The sequence below is a fragment of the Pempheris klunzingeri genome, chromosome 10 (assembly GCF_042242105.1).
Source record: "Pempheris klunzingeri isolate RE-2024b chromosome 10, fPemKlu1.hap1, whole genome shotgun sequence".
In the NCBI taxonomy this organism is placed as follows: Eukaryota; Metazoa; Chordata; class Actinopteri; order Acropomatiformes; family Pempheridae; genus Pempheris; species Pempheris klunzingeri.
Window position 1 is genome coordinate 10139762 of NC_092021.1, and position 18486 is coordinate 10158247.

An 18486-nucleotide genomic window follows, 5' to 3' on the forward strand; every position below is an offset into this window, starting at 1 on the left:
AACATATCACAGTGAAACTTAAACCACAATTAACCTTTGCAAACTGTGGATTCAGGCTTTAACAAAATTGGGGGTGTTGAACAATTATTCCAACTTTATGGGTAACAGTGTGTCATAATATACTGAAAACACATTTGGGGAGGAAATGAATAAATACACAACAGATAAGGAATGGTCATGTCAAAAAGAAGACGAATGTAAAAATAAATAATTTTAAAAAAAAGCTCTTACTGAATTTCTAGGTCTACTCCATCATTTCACCCCGACTACAAAGTGGCTTTTGGGATAAGCATGTCAAGAACACTGGGCTTATTGTGCTGCTCTCACCACTCCGCTTCATCTGCTTACTTCATTGTATGCCAAACAGAGTTACTGTACAAAGGGCCATTGTTAGTTGTATTGTAGGCTCGTTTTGGAGCCACTTGAGGTCAGTACAGCCCACATTACCACTCTCACAGTCTTCCTTTGGTGGTGTGCATGAATGACGGCTGCAGAGTCATTTGTCTGAATGGACAGGTTTGGACTTGACATGAAAGAGAAAAAGGAAAGTCACTTTCATAATTATATTCAGGGTGAAAGACGCACAATGGCGCTCATTCAGAATTTCAGAGACCTGTAGGGATAGAGCACTTTTCAAAATAAAATTCAAGTCAGTGATTCTCTGTAATTAGATCTGTTTTCAGAGTGTGTGCGGATATTAAATTACAATGCCAACTACAGCATGGTGTACATTTTTGTCTTTTAAATTAAATCTAAATTTTATTTCTATCATTATGTAATACATTTGACCTATGCAGACACACAGAGCATTCAGATACATTTAACATATGCAGAGGGATTTCCCAACACATATCAGAATACACATAAGCTCCACTGTCAGTGCATAACCTCATTTAGAATGATCTGGATGGTGGGTAAGTAAACTAGCAAATAACTGCCTAAAGCTATTTAGGGTTATATGCTATTTTTTACTACATGTAAAATAAATGGTAGATTCTTCTATATACACTGTTGCCCATAAAGTTGGAATAAAATGTTTTTTTTACCTCTTCTCATGAAATGATTGTGACAATGTGATTTATTCTTGATAAATAAAGTGTATATCTTCTCAACTTTACTGATCAAACTCTTCCAAACATCACAGTGAAACTTAAACCACCACTTTAACAAAATTGGGGGTATTGAACAATTATTCCAACTTTATGGTCAACAGTGTATTATACATATTCCACATGATTACTGTATTACAGTACATACATAAGTATTTTGCAGTACAAATAAACATATACAGTTTATGCTATATAGTGTACCTCTGTCAGCGCTTGATATCCCTGTGCTGCAAAATATAAGAATTTCATCCTCACATTTGAGACACAAATTCATGTAAAACATGTTATATGTAATCGTTAATATTTTTTATGTTCAAAAAAGTGTTAAATGTTAAATCTAAATTAATTCATACATATAACAGATTTGGATTTAACCAATAACAGATTTAGATGTAATATTTAACATGTACATTTAACACTTTTTTTGAACATATAAACATATTGTCAACAGTTACATACATATGTATGCTTTACATATGTATACATACATATTCAAGATAGTTTTGGTGAATATTTTTTGTTCACCTAACTTTTCCATGTGGGCCTCCTTTAGAGAGCAGTGTTGGTGAACATGCTTTGACAGCTCAACTAGACAAATAAAACTGAATATTATATTATGTTTAACCCGGTGACAGCTAACTGAGTGTGTGAACGTTTAAGGTCACACTTTGCAGCGGGTCTTCATGGGTGCGTGGGTGCCTTATACACCCACGGTGGGTGCGCTGAGGAGCAAACTGCGCGCCTCCCGCTCCGTGGCTCCGCCCCTGTGCGCTCGCTTTGCGCCATTACGTCGCTGAGTTATGCTGATCGCTGCTGTGCTGCAAGGCAGGCAGGCAGGCAGACAGTCCGAGCAGCTGCAGAGAGAGACCGGGGGACGCTGACTTCAACAGACAGGCTCATGTTGGAAAAGTCAGAAACGCAACGTTTGCCTCTTCTGTGATTTCGGGTCCAAACATTTTCACTTGTAACCTTCTCGCCGATCACATTTCTTCATTTCTACGCCTGCGTGGGAATATATTTTTCCTTCTCCCGACCTGAAATGACTGCTAGTCGCCGTGTCTAGCCAATGGTTACTGCGGGGGCTCCTGTCTTGTGGATTATCCGTCGTCGCCGAGCCAGTTGCATGGTCGAGCCCGGAGGAGGCCCCGCTCTGCTGGATGGATGTGTGTGAAGCAGCGCCGGACTCCGAGTACTGATGAAGACGGTGATAATGATGATGCTTGGGTTTCATCGGCAGCGGGTGAACTGATCTTGGATGTTCGGGCTGTATCGCCCCCACACAAACCATTTCCTCCTACAGCAAAGATTATATTCCTTAAAAACTGGACGCCCCTGGAGCAGTTTATGACGGTAAGAAAGACACTCATTCACAGGCCACCAGTTGTTACAGCCAGCTGACGTTAGCTACTTAGCTAGCTGTTAGCTAGCTAGCTAGCTTAGCGCTGTCACTTTTATCCAAGTTGCTCCCCGCACAGCTACACGGGCCAATGTTGCGAAACAACACCGGGATAACGCTTCTGCAAGGGGCCCGTTTTCTCATTACTCTTGTGTCCGCTTGAGGGGCCTCTGACGGAAAGAAACGGAGAGCTTTTTTCCTCGTTAGCCAGTGGTTGTGTAGCTCGTCCGTTAGCTAGCCGTCTCTGAGCCCATTCAATGTCTCGCAGCTTTACTTCACGCAGCCGCTAATCCAGTGTGCGCAGTGTTGGTATGCATTCAAAGGTTTATTGAATCGATAAAACTTTTGTCCTGCCTCCCTCAGGTCGACATTTCTGATGCAGTTGGGCAGGACGTTAGTGGCTAATTCATCACACAGTACACAATAAGCCCCCTTTAATGACCATTTGGCGTTCAGCGGAGGCAGCGCGGCGTCTGTTATGTTACGGATGTGGCTTTAAAGATGACATTCCTCCTTCATGTGCGAGAGACAATTATTTAGTGGTTTTAGGGGGGATTTGTTTCGCAGAGTGCTTCTTTTACCACACAGCCTCAGCGGCAAACACACGCACCCAGTTCAGATCCTCCAGATACAGTCGCTGTGGGTTTTTTTGTGTGTTTAAATGTTGTCATTCATTGCTAAATGGTTGGTGAAGCACCGGTGGTTACAACTGCTCTCATGTACGTGTCACGTCCTAGAAATGTCACAGGAGCGGGCCTGTATGGATAAGCTGCTTATTGCGCCCCAGCTTTTGGTTCCATCTATATGATGATGGTTTATTTAAAAAAAAAAAAAAAAAAAAAAAATGTTTTTATGTATGTGCCACAGAGCGAGAGGCTGTTAACTGTGTGGTGGTAAGTGAAGGATGAGAGGGATTTTTTTTTCTTTTCTTTTTTCTTGCTGTGATGAGGCGTCCTCCTTTTTTTCGATGACGTAATCCTCCACCATCCGTGCCACATCTTTTGGGTCGCAGTCGGTTCCCCTGCTGCCTGCTGCTTGCCAGTCTGCTGCCGCTGCTGAGATCATACGGACACTGCTCTGTCCTGTTTGTCCAGCCTCGGTCGCTCTCCTCCCCCGGCCCTTCCTTTCCCGTCTTTTTGCTCCGTCTCAACTGCACAGTTGGTGCCGAGCGAGATCTGAATGGGCAAAGGAAAGGAAAGGAGTTGTGAATGAAATCCAGTAGCTGGGTGATCTCCAAAGTCAGCAGCCCCAAAAGTGTGGTTGGGGGGGGAGGGGGTGCTGAGAAGGGTGCACCAGAAGCTCCTCACGGCCATGACACGCATGATATCTAGTGTATATTTTGTGTAATTTGACAGATTTTTAAAGATCAGCAAGATTGAGGTGTTGTTTTTTTTTTTTGTGTCTAGTATCCATTTCTGAAGGAATCCATATAAACAGATGGGGGTCCTAATGTTTGGATTTAGACTTGACCTGAATACATTTAGGAATCCCTGTCTGAGGCCGATGGTTGCTGAAGCTGAACTGCTTATCTTGGGAATTGGGCCTGCCATGTTGCACATTTTTATTTGGGACACCATTGCAGGCTGTTGATCGCCACCATATTATATATTAAAGCTCTGGTAGACAGGATTATTTTGCAACAGTGGATTTTGAGCTCAGCCAGAGTAAAGATAAGAGAGGCGGGCATCCAGGTTTCTTTAAAGGCACAATCCTGCACATCCCATCTCTGATAGCCGAAACATACAGTAGAAACCATGACTGAATAAGACTAAGCAAAGTTTGTCGTCACAGGTTCTGTAACATGTAGTCCGAGTCTTTCTGTGCAGCTACTAATTCATAACTTGTGTGCTGAGAAGAAACCTGGATCGAACACTGCATTTCTTTGCATTTGCTCTGCCCAATCCCGAGGAAGTCCTGAGCTGTGGACAGACTCAGCTGGTGAAGATTAAATTGCCTGTGGCCATGGCCATAGCTCACTCGAACAGCACACCTGAACCCGCTATCCCCATTGTGTACAGCAGAAGTATGTGTGTGTGACGGAGAGACAGAACCCATAGTTGTAAGCACGGGGAATGTTATGGACATAGCCGTCTTAAAATGCTCATATGATTGTAAGAGGTGAAATGTATAGAAATATAAGCTGAAGAGGTATTGTTGTGAGACATAGGTATTACCTTGTGAGGGTATAAGCCTGGAGAAGTGCAAAGGCTTCTCAGTGTGTCTGTGTAGCGCTACACCGCACGAGCAAGCACAGGAATCACAAGGACACGAAGGCGGCAACTATGTTTAATGCACTTTATGGTAAATAGGAGGGAGAAGCAGAGCTTGTTGCTTCATTTGATATGATGCTAGAACAGTTGGGCCAATGGTAGAAAGTGGTGGAACTTGTAATTTGCTTGCGACTTGTTTGTGTCCCATTGTTTCGCCAGGCTGTCCCGTGTGCATGTGACATAGGGCTGTGCTGAATATTTATTTATGTTTTTTTTTTTTACGTTTGATGCTTCATCCTATGACTTCATCAAAAAAAATCCTCAAACAAAATCAAGTTACTGGACACTGTGAGGGGCCTTTGGGTCAGCCCATGTAGTTTTTCTTTTAAAAGTCTCTGTTGCACTTTGCTGAGACTATCTAAAGCTTACTCTATTGGTTGTTGCTATTTGTTCCCATTCACACTAATAGATGCTAGCTAGTTAAGTTAGTCCAGTAAAAGCTTTCATTTGAGTTTTCCTAATACAACAGTGAAGTTAGCTTCCAGTTCCACAGTTAAGGGAAACGTTAAGGGAATTGAACGTTTGTTTTTTGCACATTCTTACTGTTGTAAAAGTCTCTTAGACTTTCAGGTAAACCATCAATGTATGAAACCCATTTCTGAATCTGTGAAACCTGTATTCTATTTGTGAAAATGCGAAAAAGGGAGATTTCACTGCTTCTTCACATCTAGAGACCAGCAAAAGCTGCCTTAAATTACACCACCACCTAAGTATAGTGGTTTTGGTATAGTGGAGTTGGTTATATGTGATGTCAAGACATGATAAGAGCAGTGAAATCTCCCTTTTTATGCTTTCACAACACCCGAGGATCAAAATACGGAGGAACAGTCTCTCAAAAACGCAAGTTAAGGTTTCCTTAATCTTCCCCTTAACTGTTAAATCGGAAACTATCTTCAGAGTCGATTTCCTAAAGTCATAAACTGGCAGATAAGATAAACAGCAGAGTTGTATCAAACACTGTCACACAGAGTTGATTTATCTTTAGCTGAAGTAGCAGTGTTTTGGAAGCTTACTGCGGTGCCAACTGTGCAGGAATACGATAACGTAATACATCCAGGGGTTACATGATAGGATTTTGTTTTTTTGGAGCATCATTGACGGAGATGGAGCGTGGATGCACCTGAACAAACAGGCTCAGTGTGGAGTTAACATGCTCGAACATGCAGGCGCAGGAGCACCATGCCCCTGTCCTGCACGCTCATCATTTAACAGTAATCGAAGGTACCAGGATCATTCTCATGTGTTTACACAGAACAGATATGCCCAAAAAAGCTGCACAGCTTTCAAATGTTGATTTTAAAATTGGAAGCTTTGCACTATTCAGTACTAGTAGGGGGTACAGTCGCACACGAGCAATAAAGAATTTTTAGGAACCAGAGAAAAGAAAGATATTGTGTTTGAGTTTTTCTCTACTTTCATCTCACTCACTCTTGAAAGCATCAGGTTTTCTTCGACAGGAATAAGGAAGGTATATGGATAATTGAAGACAGAGGGGGCACAGGTGTGGCAGGTGTAATGGGGATAAACTGCACCTGCCAGCAGAGGACGGGGGGAACTCATCGGAGCAAGTGGAGAATTGGGCAGTATCATCAGATCACAAGACGGCTTACTTAATTTAATCTGTGGATATGCTGCAGAGGATATGGGTGCAATTTACATTTACGTTTATTTCGGACAATTTGTTTTTTCTATTAAGTGAGACACAGGATTGTCTATAATGTTCTCTAATGCTTTGGTTGATGGTGGCAAACATTAGGCTGTTTTTATTAGTTTCAATGTGGCAAGCTTAACAAATTCATACCCATTTTGATATCCTCAGACCCACCAGTTCATCATTATTGCATTTTTGCAGAAGTTCTTCAGCAGCTTTTAGCTGGTGCCTGTGGAGAGGATGAATAAAGAGGACATCTCCCTGGTTAAACATCATAAACATGCCCACATAGCAAAGAAGTCAAAGGTCAACCATTGTTCTTGCCGGTTTGAGAGGCTGAGATGTGTATACACTGTGGGATGGGCTCATTGCACTTGCATTGCATTGAGTGTTGGGGAATATGGAGACCATTATATGCCTAAAGATTTTGTGTTTCAGACAAGAAGTCAATGTTTAGAAGAGAAGGAAGCCCAATACCATTTCCCCATGTCTGTAGTTGTGCCAGTTCAGGAGGATGTCATGTTCATGCACCCTGAGCTTTAGCTGCTGTCTCTCTGACTGTCCTCCCAACATTTCTTCCTTTCTCGCCTGCTTCTCACCTCTTTGCTGTGGAACTTCTACTCTTCCTTTTTCTCTCTATCTTTATCTGGCACCTTATGTCTGGTTAGTCTCAACATTGGGAAGGCACACCCTACCACTCAGCATGGTGCTCAGTAGTGCTGACAGCTTAGCCCTGGTCTTAACTGACAGCGTTGCTAAGAACACTGCTGGCTAGGTGCTGCAGTCGAGATACATTATCAGGCTTCAAAGATGCAAGTGCTATCGTATCTTACATTTGCGAGCTTGGATTCATTGCCAAAAGAGCTTTGAAGAAAACTTCTGGTATTAACTACCTTTCACTCTGGTCATCGTTGTGACCTCTCTTCTCAAAGTAGTTTTTACTCTATACGCAAATTAATGACTCACGCATGTGCATATTTTAAAATATGAGTGGCACTTGGCTGTAAGGTCCCTCCTTACATCCTCCCTTTTATTTAAATGAGACGAAGCTCCCTGTGACCTGTGCTGACTGTTGGTGACAGCCCTATCTGAGAGCAGCCTGTTCATGTTTAACCAAGACGACCAGCTGCCCGCCTGTTCTATTAAAACCCTTTGGAAAGCTCACCGTCCTATTTGCAATGGGAAGTGCAGTAAGGAAAGCCACTTGCAGACAGAGTTTGGCTGCACGCCGACCAAGTTACTGGTAATTGACCCTTTGCTAAGCTCTGCCCCTCTTCGTTACTGCTGCTATGCTTGTCAAGCTTTCTGTATGTCAATATGGCATTTTCTATGATTTCAATGTGAATGATAACAATTTTTTGAATAATAGTAAAAAAGAAACATTGGTATGCATCTTAGACCTGCAATGCTAACAATTGATTGCCAAGCTAGCTAACATTAGCAAAAAAAGGCGGTTGAAGAACGTTGTTAATTATAATACCAGTAAAACCAGCAGCAGTTTTATATGTTACTAGTTAACATTAATATGCGTCTTACCGTTGAGTCAACTAAGGCGTTTTTGTTGCTTTTCAATTAATTCAGCTGTAAGTGAGTTCTGTTTCTGTTCCTTACCTCTGTTGTTGCATTTTTTGCTTTGGAAAAGCAATAATACTTCACTTTGAGGATGTCTGCTGTTAGGCATGTAAGATTCCATATATGCATTCCCTTATTCGTCTTGCTAAAATGAAGTGTAGCCTCTGTGCACTGCTGAGGACCACTGACAGCATGACAGGCCTCTTGTGCCCAGTTACAGCGTACAAGAGTTGTAAAGTGGCTGTTTCAGAGAGGGGCTTAGCAAAGGGTCATTTTTGTGGCGTTGTATTTCTTGGAAGTTGTATATCTCGCATCACTTATTACATGACGGGAAATAATTGCCAATATGTCTTTCTGAAACGGGAATCAAAATTGTCACCATACATTTATATGTTTGCCTAATTTGGCACAGACCAGCACAAATATAATTCGGGCCAACATGGCACACACTAGAAGCCATCTCAGCTCGCCATCATTGTCCTGAGCTACAGTCTTTTCAGTCTGTCTGACTGGCAGTCCTTAAGGGAACTAGCCAAACAGCCATCCATTCACATAATTATCCCGCCAGATAGCTCTCAGAAAGGCAGCTAGTTAGTGATCTGTTGCTGGGGCGGATATGGCACAACTCTTCAGCGAAAATGATCTCCCAAGCCCCAAACACAGCTGTGTTTATTCTGTGCAAGATACCACAGCGACTGAGTGCCAGGACGAAGGTGCCTTGACAGATCTGGACTTCATAAATGGAAAGCAAGAAGTAACCTATCAATAGTGACGCATCGGCTTCTGATTGGTAGTAAAGAATATTATTATGATGTAGATGCATCTGTCTGGCTTTTGGAATTGTAGTCACAATGTCATTTCTGAAAATAGAAGAGAGAACTTGTGTGGTCACACAAGTGTTTTAAAGTTTTAAGCTCAGACTAAAAATAATAATTTTCTGCCCCGGAAACATTGGGTCCAAAATAACAGTGGCCTTGTGAATTGGGTGTAGATGGATTCAGTCCGAGCAGGGAAAAGCCTTACTTTATATCGGAGTGAACAGCATTTATTCATAGCTTGCCACTTGCAGTTTTGTCATATAGATCACAGTTCTTTTTCATGCAGAATGTCCCGAGGAGTCTTGTGATTATGGTCCTTTTCTGTGAAAAATCATTTAATCATTCAGTGCTTCCTTTTCTTGAAGAATGAGTTTGTGCTGGTGTTGGCTCTCCCCCTGCTCCATTTTAAAATTTTATTTTAGATGTGTTATTGTCAGATCAGGGTCACCTCTTCAATCCTCTCTCTCTCTCTCTCCCTCTCCCTGTGTGTGTGTGTGTGTGTATCCAGCATTGGAGTATCTGGATTATGCATAACTAATCACATGAAACTGCATTTTACAGTAATGGTGTTAGTGGGCAGTTTATAATGGTTTGATTAGCTGAAACAGTGTGTTATCCAGCCGGAGAGAGGAGCTACAGACAGACCCCCTGCTTCTTACTCACACACACACACACACACACACACACTGAATAAATGCTTTGATACTATCAGTTACATTCAGGTATACAGCTTTCAAACCACATCAGAGTGAACTGTGACTCCACTTGTGCTTACAGTATCCGATTCTTGCTCCGGGCACGTCTGTGTCGTGTTTCAGCTTCGGTCCGGTTTGGTTCCGTCTTCACGGACAAGCAGGTTGTGTTTCTCATTTTGTCTGTTTGAATTGTGTTTATTGTAGATACCACAAACTGCTCCATTGTGCCACCCAAATCACGGCAGGGTATTTCCTCTTCCAGGACAGCCTAGCACAAACCAGGTCTTGTGATCCCATATTTCTCTAACGGCCATAATGAATCTCAATGAAGAGAAATTACTTTGCACTTAGCCATTGTTGTTTAAATTATTACAGGTGTGGTAAAATTAGTAGAGAATATCCCATTCAAATTTACTTGACAGGCTCTTGGAGATCTCTTAAGCTTTTACTGTCGGTTTGATTTTTCCGAAGACCACTGGGTCCATATATTTCTCCAACCTAGTTTTACAAAATGACTCAACTGACTTTTTACTCCACTAGCCCACAAGCCTGTAGGCCATGGCAACATAAATAGTGGCTCCAGATATCTGCTGTAATTCATCATCGGTATCTGCCCTATTATGAGTCACTTGTGTGTTCTAACCCAGTTTCTGAAAAATACAGGGCTAGATTATGCCAACAGAGCCAGGAGATAAAGCTAGCTAGATTATAGTTCAGGGCCTGCCTGTGAGGTAGACTTAGCGAGCGTTGCAGAGGTTGGATTAAGACAGCACAACATAGAGACATTAAAGGATTAACGTGATCATTCATAATCACTGGCCAATGCCGGATAAATGGAGGAATGGGAGGAAAGTGCGGCTGGACAGGTGGGCAAACAGAGGGGGACGGGGGGTAACTGGATGGCATCAATGAAGCATTAATAAATGTCTAGCTTTACTGGTAAAAATACTGAATGCAGGTTTAAAAGGCGACGTATGGTACCGTTTGGCACGCAAAGGAAGCTCCACTTAAAAAGCTGTACTAAATGAGCAATTTCAGTAATTATTCGTTCTCAGAGAATAAACATTTTATTCAATCAAGTGACTGAGATCATTTCAAATATTGTTTCTGGTTAAGGCACACCCAGGCTGCTGTTTTAACATGACGCCAGAGACGGAAGATGATAATGAGCCTTCTTCTGTTAATGATAATAGAAAACATATCTGTACAAGATACCATTTGAAAGAACGTGGGAATAGGTAAATGTATTCAGCTGATTGAAATGTGTTTACATGGCCATCTTGCTATTCCCCAATCAGTCAGAACCAAAATACTGATGAGGTCCTGGACAGTTGGGGCTGCTGGATGTTGAACATTCATTGATCTAAAAGTGGGTTATGCCCACAGCTGCATACCTTTCTTGTCTTAGCTGTCTGCTAACGTTGATGAGTTTGTCAGCAGCACACTGCTACGACAGGGTCCAGTGTGTGTTGTGTGGACCGTAGGCGTGGCTGATTGTTAAATTGTGTTAAAATGCTCCAAAGTGCATGTTGTGCAGTTAGAGCTTGGCCCACTCAGATTTGGTGAAACAAGTCATGCACAACTGTTAGTGGAAGTGGAATTAGTGCACCAGCTTCAGTCTCCCTCAGCATGGGATCGTTCAAAGTCTTGAAAGTTTGGAAAAATGCATGCAGTCATGTTTTAGAGGTTAGGAATATGCTTAAATTCGAATATACGCCTTGAAAAATGCTTGATTTTCAACCACACAATCATAGTTTCATCCACACAATCACTCATATAAACGAAAACTTTTAATATTTGGAATGAAACGATTTTGTTGGCATAGTTCTCTCCTGGCTTCTTAAACCAGACAATCACCTTGATTAAAACATACAATCAAAGTTAATATGAACAGCTGGGAAAATAAACAAAATGACAATATACAACAATTGCTGTCAGTGTAAAGGAATCCTGTAAAATCCTGTAAATCCTATAGAAAAAAAAAAAAGATAAAGGTTTTACGAGTCTGGGCATTTTTGGCTTAGTTACCTTGAAAGTACTTGAAATTTACTATTAAAAAGCTGTACGAACTCTGTCTCAGGCTCAGGCTGGAGTCACAATATGAAACGTGATGAGAGCAGTCCTTCCTGACCGCCGCTGCTCCCATATTATAGAATAACCAAAGGGTGAAATGATTACACCTCAACATTTTTTCATCCTAAACAGGGGGCTCCTCCCCACTGGGGCCCCACCCCCACCTTTACACTCCTCAGGTATGTGAGGACAGCTGGCTCCTGACTCTTTACTCTAGAGTTATGCTCCAGTGCGTGTTTTGGCTTGTCCTTTCCTCCACCATCACCCTCCCCACTATCCCCCACAATACAAAATAAACAGGGACACATACCCTTCACTGCACATTTCCACGTAACACACACGGTTTCCTAAAGGTGTATCGCAATTTGCTCAGCAAATAGATGCAGATCTATTGCATGTGCCCATTACAACCTGCTGCTTGTGCAACCAGAGCTTGGTGTGTGTGTGTGTGTGTGTGTGTGTGTGTGTGTGTGTGTGTACGTGTGTCAGCTTCAGATCCTCAGGTCTGACTTTGAAACAGCTGCTTAAAGAGCCTTGAATACCTCAGGAGGTCAAAGGACGCAGTTGCTTAAGAACAGTAGGTCAGAGCCAAAAATGGATTCCCTCCCTTATTCTGCTGTGTAACCTTCATTAGAATTTCAGGTTTTAGGTTTCAGTGTTTCTAAATTACTTTGAATCGTGTAGCTAAAAACCGGTGGCATTGGCCGTTATATAACCTATTTCCAACCTCAAATAATTCATCTCTTTCAGTCAGAAATGGTCCTGCTTTTAATGAATGAGCTGCATCAGTGACAGTAAATTGAGTCACATTTTCGTTCCATCATTTATTAAAAGACGAGAAGCAGAGGCTGCTGCATTGGTTACCATGTTTCTCAACCTTCAGTTTTCTGTCCTCTTTTTTTTTTTCCCAGACATACAGTGTGTTTTTTGTGACACTTGACGGGGTTATTTCAGGAACATCAACAGTTTACACGGTAAAACCTTGTTTTATCCGCTGCTTGTTTTGCTTGGAGGTCTGTGGCGGAAGCGCAAAGTAATTCCATATCCAACTCAAACAATAACATCAAGAACATTCTCAAAACACGTTAGTGCCGCTGCTTTTATTTCATGTTGCGTCCAGTTTCTGCACTGTCGGGCTTGTTTTTTAACCATCCAGCCTGCTCTCCTTTCATTTGTATCCTCACTGGTCTGTAATCCTAGTCTACATGGATATGTTGTTTAAGACAAATGGGTTTGTAGTTTCTGTCTGTCCATAATTTCCTGTGTTGAGTCATCAGACAGGTGCTGAATGTAGACGGGGGCTGTGAAAATGTCGTCACTGTGCATAAGCATATCTGCTTACACAGGCTGACGGGCATGCTGTTTTGGAGTTTGTCCACCCATCTGGATCACAGCACATGTTCAATCGGGCTGCAATGAATGATTCTTTTCATTAACGATGAATGTGTCCGTCATTGTCCCGATTCAGTTAATTAGTTGTTTGGTCCATTAAATGTCAGAAAATGGCAAAAAATGACAATCAGTGTTTCCCAAAGGAGAGAGATCTTTAGTGTGTGTGTGTGTGTGTGTCCTGGCTGGCATCTTTTGACCTCAATGGAGGCTTGAGACCTTCGAGCAGTGACTCAATATATATCAGCTTAATGAAGCATATGGGTAAGCATGGTATCATAAAAAAACGTAGTGCTTAATTTTGACCAGTAACCCTGGTATAAAAAGTAAGCTAACCTTAGCAGGCTAATGTTAGGTGTCTTACAGTCTCTTACTAAAATGCTCTTGGCCTTCTCACTATTAAAATAGTAAACAATGTCTATTCGTAGCTGTTTCCCTAATGGCCTCTGTCAGTGTTTTTCCTGTGAGAGAAAAAAGACCTGCAGACGGTGGCGTGTTCACAGTGGCAAAGAAGGAAAATTGCACTTTTGCTGCTTTATATTGTTTGCATACTTTTGTACAAGCACCCATGTGTGCATTAACTGTATTAATTGCTCAAAATTCTTGTTGGTGGTTAAAGGGTTAATTCGTAACATCCCTAAAGTCATTGCAACTACGCTGAAGCAGAACTGTAAGGTGGAAAAATAGATTTGGTTTTATTTTGTCAGGCTGGTTTGCCCACATCCTTATATGGTTTAACTCAACTTTCTACATCAACCAAATGAAAAACAGTATTGTTAAGTAACTGGCTTTTGGATTTTTAAATGTCTATTTAAAGCATTGATTTGTAACGCCACTAAATCAGGAAGTGTGAGGACAGCAACAGCTGAATTCTGACTGTTGCTAAATTAATCTAAGTTATGCGTTTGGCTGGTTTTCTTGCATTAAAATTGGTGGCAACACCTTTTGGAAACTCATTCTCATGTTTGAAAAGAGTCAATGAAACTTTTCAATCTATTGATCTCTTTTACTGTGTCTGCTGGCGACTTATGTACTGTGTCAGCTTGAATGTTCTGTGGGCTTTCGTCTAGAAGTTTCTGCGTGTCTGACAGCCGTGGCTTTGCAGCAATTCTCAGAAGGAAAAACAAATTGCAGTCTATGTGATTTTGCACTGTCAGGTCCTGTGTGCGCGCTTGCGTTTGTGTGCGAGAGCTTGCATACAGTATCTGTGTGCATAAAGAAAGTGAGCAAAATGGACAGCCATACCCTGAGAGAATTTGTGTGTGTGTGTGTGTGTGTGTGTGTGTGTGTGTGTGTGTCAGCGATGAGAACGAGAAGGCAGAGAGAACATGAGAATAAGGTAATGTGTGAGAGCAAGAGAGAAACAGGCAGGCTTGCTGCTATTTTCTGGGGCAGGCTATCAGGCAGCGAGGCAGCAGGGAGGGATAATAACAGAAGCTGTTACATTCTTGTGGTTTCTCTGATTTCAGCATGAGGCAGGGGGCTGGCTCTGGCTGACTCACGGCCGCTCCATGCCAGCATGGAAGCTACTAGCAAGAGGACAATAAATGACATCTCCCGGACACTTTAATCTAAGACACATTAATTACAGGACTGTGAATCTGTGCGTGTTTCAGCACCTCTTGCTCAAGCATTTACCTGGCAACACTGGCTACTCTAGCACTGTGAGCAGAGGCAAAAATGTTACTTTTTGTTTGCATGCTTTGCTCCTCAGGCCATTGGAGGGCCAAATTCAGATGCTACAGTTGAGGACTGACCTTTATCTAGATATTAAATGTCTTGGTATATGACCGGTTGTGTCTCTATACAGTTGCAGCATATCGATTTTTAGCGGAGTTGATAAATTGCCACAGCTACATGAGTGTAACAAAAGCACTCTGCCATTGATCAACTCCTGCAACAACGACAACACTCTAGAAGAACTCAGCTGTGTGTGCTGGTTGGAAGTGAATGTGCTGCTATTGTGTTCATGCTCAATAGCTGCAAGGTGACAAAACAAAAGCTTTTAGAGTGATTTCACAGAAAGAGTTTTGATAATAACAAGAGCACGTGTCCATTTGGAGAAAACCGGTAAACTACAAACCTCAAAACGGAACCTGAACTGGCCCTGAAATGCATATTCTTTACATACTTAGTGGACAAATAACGCACTGCACCCAACTTTCTATTGTATACAGCATCACTCTGTTGAATCTGTTTCTTTGGTTCATTTAAGCCTTCACTTAGGTCTGGGGTTGCACTAATCTTCTTTTATAAAATCAGATTAATGCCGAACAGTGAGTCACTGTTCTGTTGTGCATTGTACTGTTTAACTCATGTTTGTGAAACCTGGTTGGAAGTTGTTCTATATCAGGCGGATTCTGCAGAGGAAATGCCATCTGCTTACTAACACAACCACAAATACACAACCTGCACTGACCTACATGTGTAGCCATATCACGCTACAAACAGCATGTACTTTATGTTCATTAGCAAAGGAATTTTACAGTAAACAATGCTAACATGCTACAGACTACACATAATCAACCTAATAAACATTTCCATGGCTCATGTTTGATTATTTGTACATGCAAATATCCTTGTTTGGATATATGCCAGCACATCACAAACGGCTGGGCATTGACCATTTAGCTTTATATCCAACAAAGGCACTGTTACCTTTGTCAAGGAGGTTATGTTCTCAGTGCCACTTGTCAGCAAGATTACAGAAAAAACTTGTGGCCAGATTTTCACAACACTTGGTGGAAGGCTGCGGCATGGGCCAACGAAGAACCCATTCAGTTTTGGAGCAATAATACTGACCGACTGATAACAGCAGCGATTGTGGCAACATGTTTGATGTGGTGCAACTAAACATACAACACAACATGTTTTTGACATAATTCTGACATAATTCATCCAGGCAGAGCTAAAGGTCGCACTTGTGTGTTTATGAGAAAAGATCAGAGAAGGCTGGATTATTGGCTTTGGCGGATGTTTGCGCTCTCATATTGCCCCTCTAGTTAATAGAAGTGTGTGCCACCGCTATGAGGAAAAGGGCAGTCATTACTGTGCCAGCAGAAATGAAACTTCACTTAAAAAGCCCGATGCGAGGAGATTTGTTTCAGATTTTAGAGGATAACTTTGGTGTTTTTAAACTTGGGACCTATCTTTACATATTTTCACTTAGAAATTACTAGTGGGTACAAAACGTTTGTAACTGGTCCAGCAGATCGCCTTTGCCGGCAGCTGAGAACAGTAATTTTACACTGTAGTTGCTGTTCTACCACCATCTCGATCAGTTAGTTTGTCTGTGTTATTGTTTAGTTTTGGTTTTTTTTAAAGGGTTAGTTTGGATCCAACACAATATTTGTGTAATGCACAACTACACAAACAAACTAACCAATCAAGGCAGTGGTAGTCCAGCAACAGTCCAGGTTAAATGACGGCGACAATGTTTTTATCAGTGGAGACTGGTGGCTTTGATTAGCAAGATATAACTGCAATTTGTGGGTAAATAATAAAAAATCGTGCCCAGGTTTCAAAATATCGGAGTAATCCTCTCAACACATGAGCGTGCACCTTGGTGTTTTGCATGAAGTAAACTGTGGCCTTTAGTGGGACTATTCCAGGTACAAATGTCTACCTTAATACCTCACCACATGTAAAAAAGCGAATAACTGATGTCTCAATACTTTTCATGAGCTGCTAACCTCATTTGCGACAGTGTGGAAACATTGTACAGGCTGTGTGAGGTGACTGTCAGGTGAGCCCACGCTTTCCTGTTTTGGCCCTGTTTACCAACCACAATGTGTTCCACCCACACCCATGTCTTCATCTTCACCTCTTCCTACAACCAGTGGTACTGAGACATCCCCTAACACCACTTCCACACACGTGCCTCTTCTTATATGAACTGTAGAATGCATTCAAACAAGCTGTTGAATCATCAGCTCCACTTCTGAAGCTCCTTTCTCTCTTGACCTGCCTTGTGTTCCAGCAGGGCCCACGGCTATTTAGATCTGTAGGTATAGAGTTTGCACTTAATCCACCTTAAGGACATCAAATGTATTGATTTTTATATTTGGATGTTCATAATGCTGCTAGCCACATCCCCTGTGTGTCGTCAGTTTTTCTCACATCCTAAAAAGCTGTGAAAATTACCTCCTATTTTTCCCCCAATCTCCAGGAACTAGGCTTGAACAGCAGCACTCGAGTGTCAAAACCACGCTGCTGTCTGACAAGTAAATGTGACATGAAAAGCAACATGGAAGACCAAACATACGTTGAATCTTCTGTGTGTTATATAGTTCAGACAGACGGAGCAGCAGCAACTGTGCATTAAGCCGTGGGTTGTCTGAAATAGGTCACAAGCAGGCTGTCGTTTGTTTCGAGGAGATTACTGTTGAAGTGATTGTGACTCAAAAAGAAGGCGATCATCACAAAATAACAGAGGGAGAGAGAGGCGTGGGATGGTGTAAAACGTACGCAGAGCTTCTAGTTTCCTGAATTATGCATCAAGCAAAATCCCTTTCATCAGCAAAATAGAGCAGACTCTATAAGCCTACAGTGGGTCCCCTCCGTACACACACACACACACACACACACACACACACACCGTCCACACCAGGTACAGCTCTGTAAAACACGCTGAAGGCAAAAACGGTTTCTCTCAGAAGTGAACATTTGTGCTGAAGGCACCCAGACAATTAATTTTTAGATGTTTTAAAACGGCAGATGTTGTGCGTCAGTTTGTGTGTGTGTAGCTACGTGAGCGTGTGTGTGTGTGTGTGTGTGTGTTAAGTGTGAATGAGATGGAGTGTGTTGTAGCATGTTGAGCTGTGTGTACACATACCTATTGTATTTTCACTCCTGTACTACCAAAAGTAGAAGCGATATGTTCGCCCTCACAGAGTTGTTAGATGTCGTAGGTTTACCACTGGGCTCTAAGTCAGTCGGCATTTTTCTGAATGATGAGGTTAGACAGTCGTGGAATAATGCAAATTCGTGCTCATGTTGTCATGCACTGTACATTTCTGATCAGAGGCAGGAACAAAATACAGGCTAGAGATGAAACAGTCTGAAAATTTCACATCACGATTGTTGTGACCAAAATTATCACGGCTATCGGTATTATTACGGTGTTGCTAAAATGTTTTAGTTAGAAGTTAGCAGCATTGTGCACTTTGTTTTCATACACATTAGAATAATGATAGCCAATGCTTTCTGTAACCATATGAAAACTATTGTTCCCACTACTTTTTACTTTGAAGCCAGTTTTGGTGTTTTGTATATATTTTTAGTATCCTTTGTGTGTCATTCTGTGCCATACTGTTTCTCCGTCATTACCTTGAGCGTTTGTTAAATGTCAGCTCAGGTTGTATTGTAATTTTTCAAAAGAGACCTTCAGAGCTCATCGTTGGGCTAAATGTGAAAAATATATCGGGCAAATCAGGCAATCTCTTTTCAGTGCCGGAGGAAGTGACCTTTCAGAGACAGTGTGGCGTTGATAATATGGACACATTTTAGTAAAA

The 18486-nt window shown here is 41.9% G+C and overlaps 1 protein-coding gene across 2 annotated transcripts in view; it reads left to right on the forward strand.

Moving 5' to 3' along the window:
* Positions 1-1950: 1950 nt before the first annotated feature.
* ptpn4a (protein tyrosine phosphatase non-receptor type 4a) overlaps positions 1951-18486 on the forward strand; it is an 80843-nt gene continuing 64307 nt past the window's right edge. For both annotated transcript variants that reach the window (XM_070837681.1, XM_070837680.1), the window contains exon 1: positions 1951-2459. Coding sequence is in view for 1 of the 2 variants with exons in the window: in XM_070837680.1 (XP_070693781.1) it covers positions 2271-2459 (189 nt within the window). In the remaining variant the exon portion in view is untranslated. The remainder of the gene's footprint in view (positions 2460-18486) is intronic.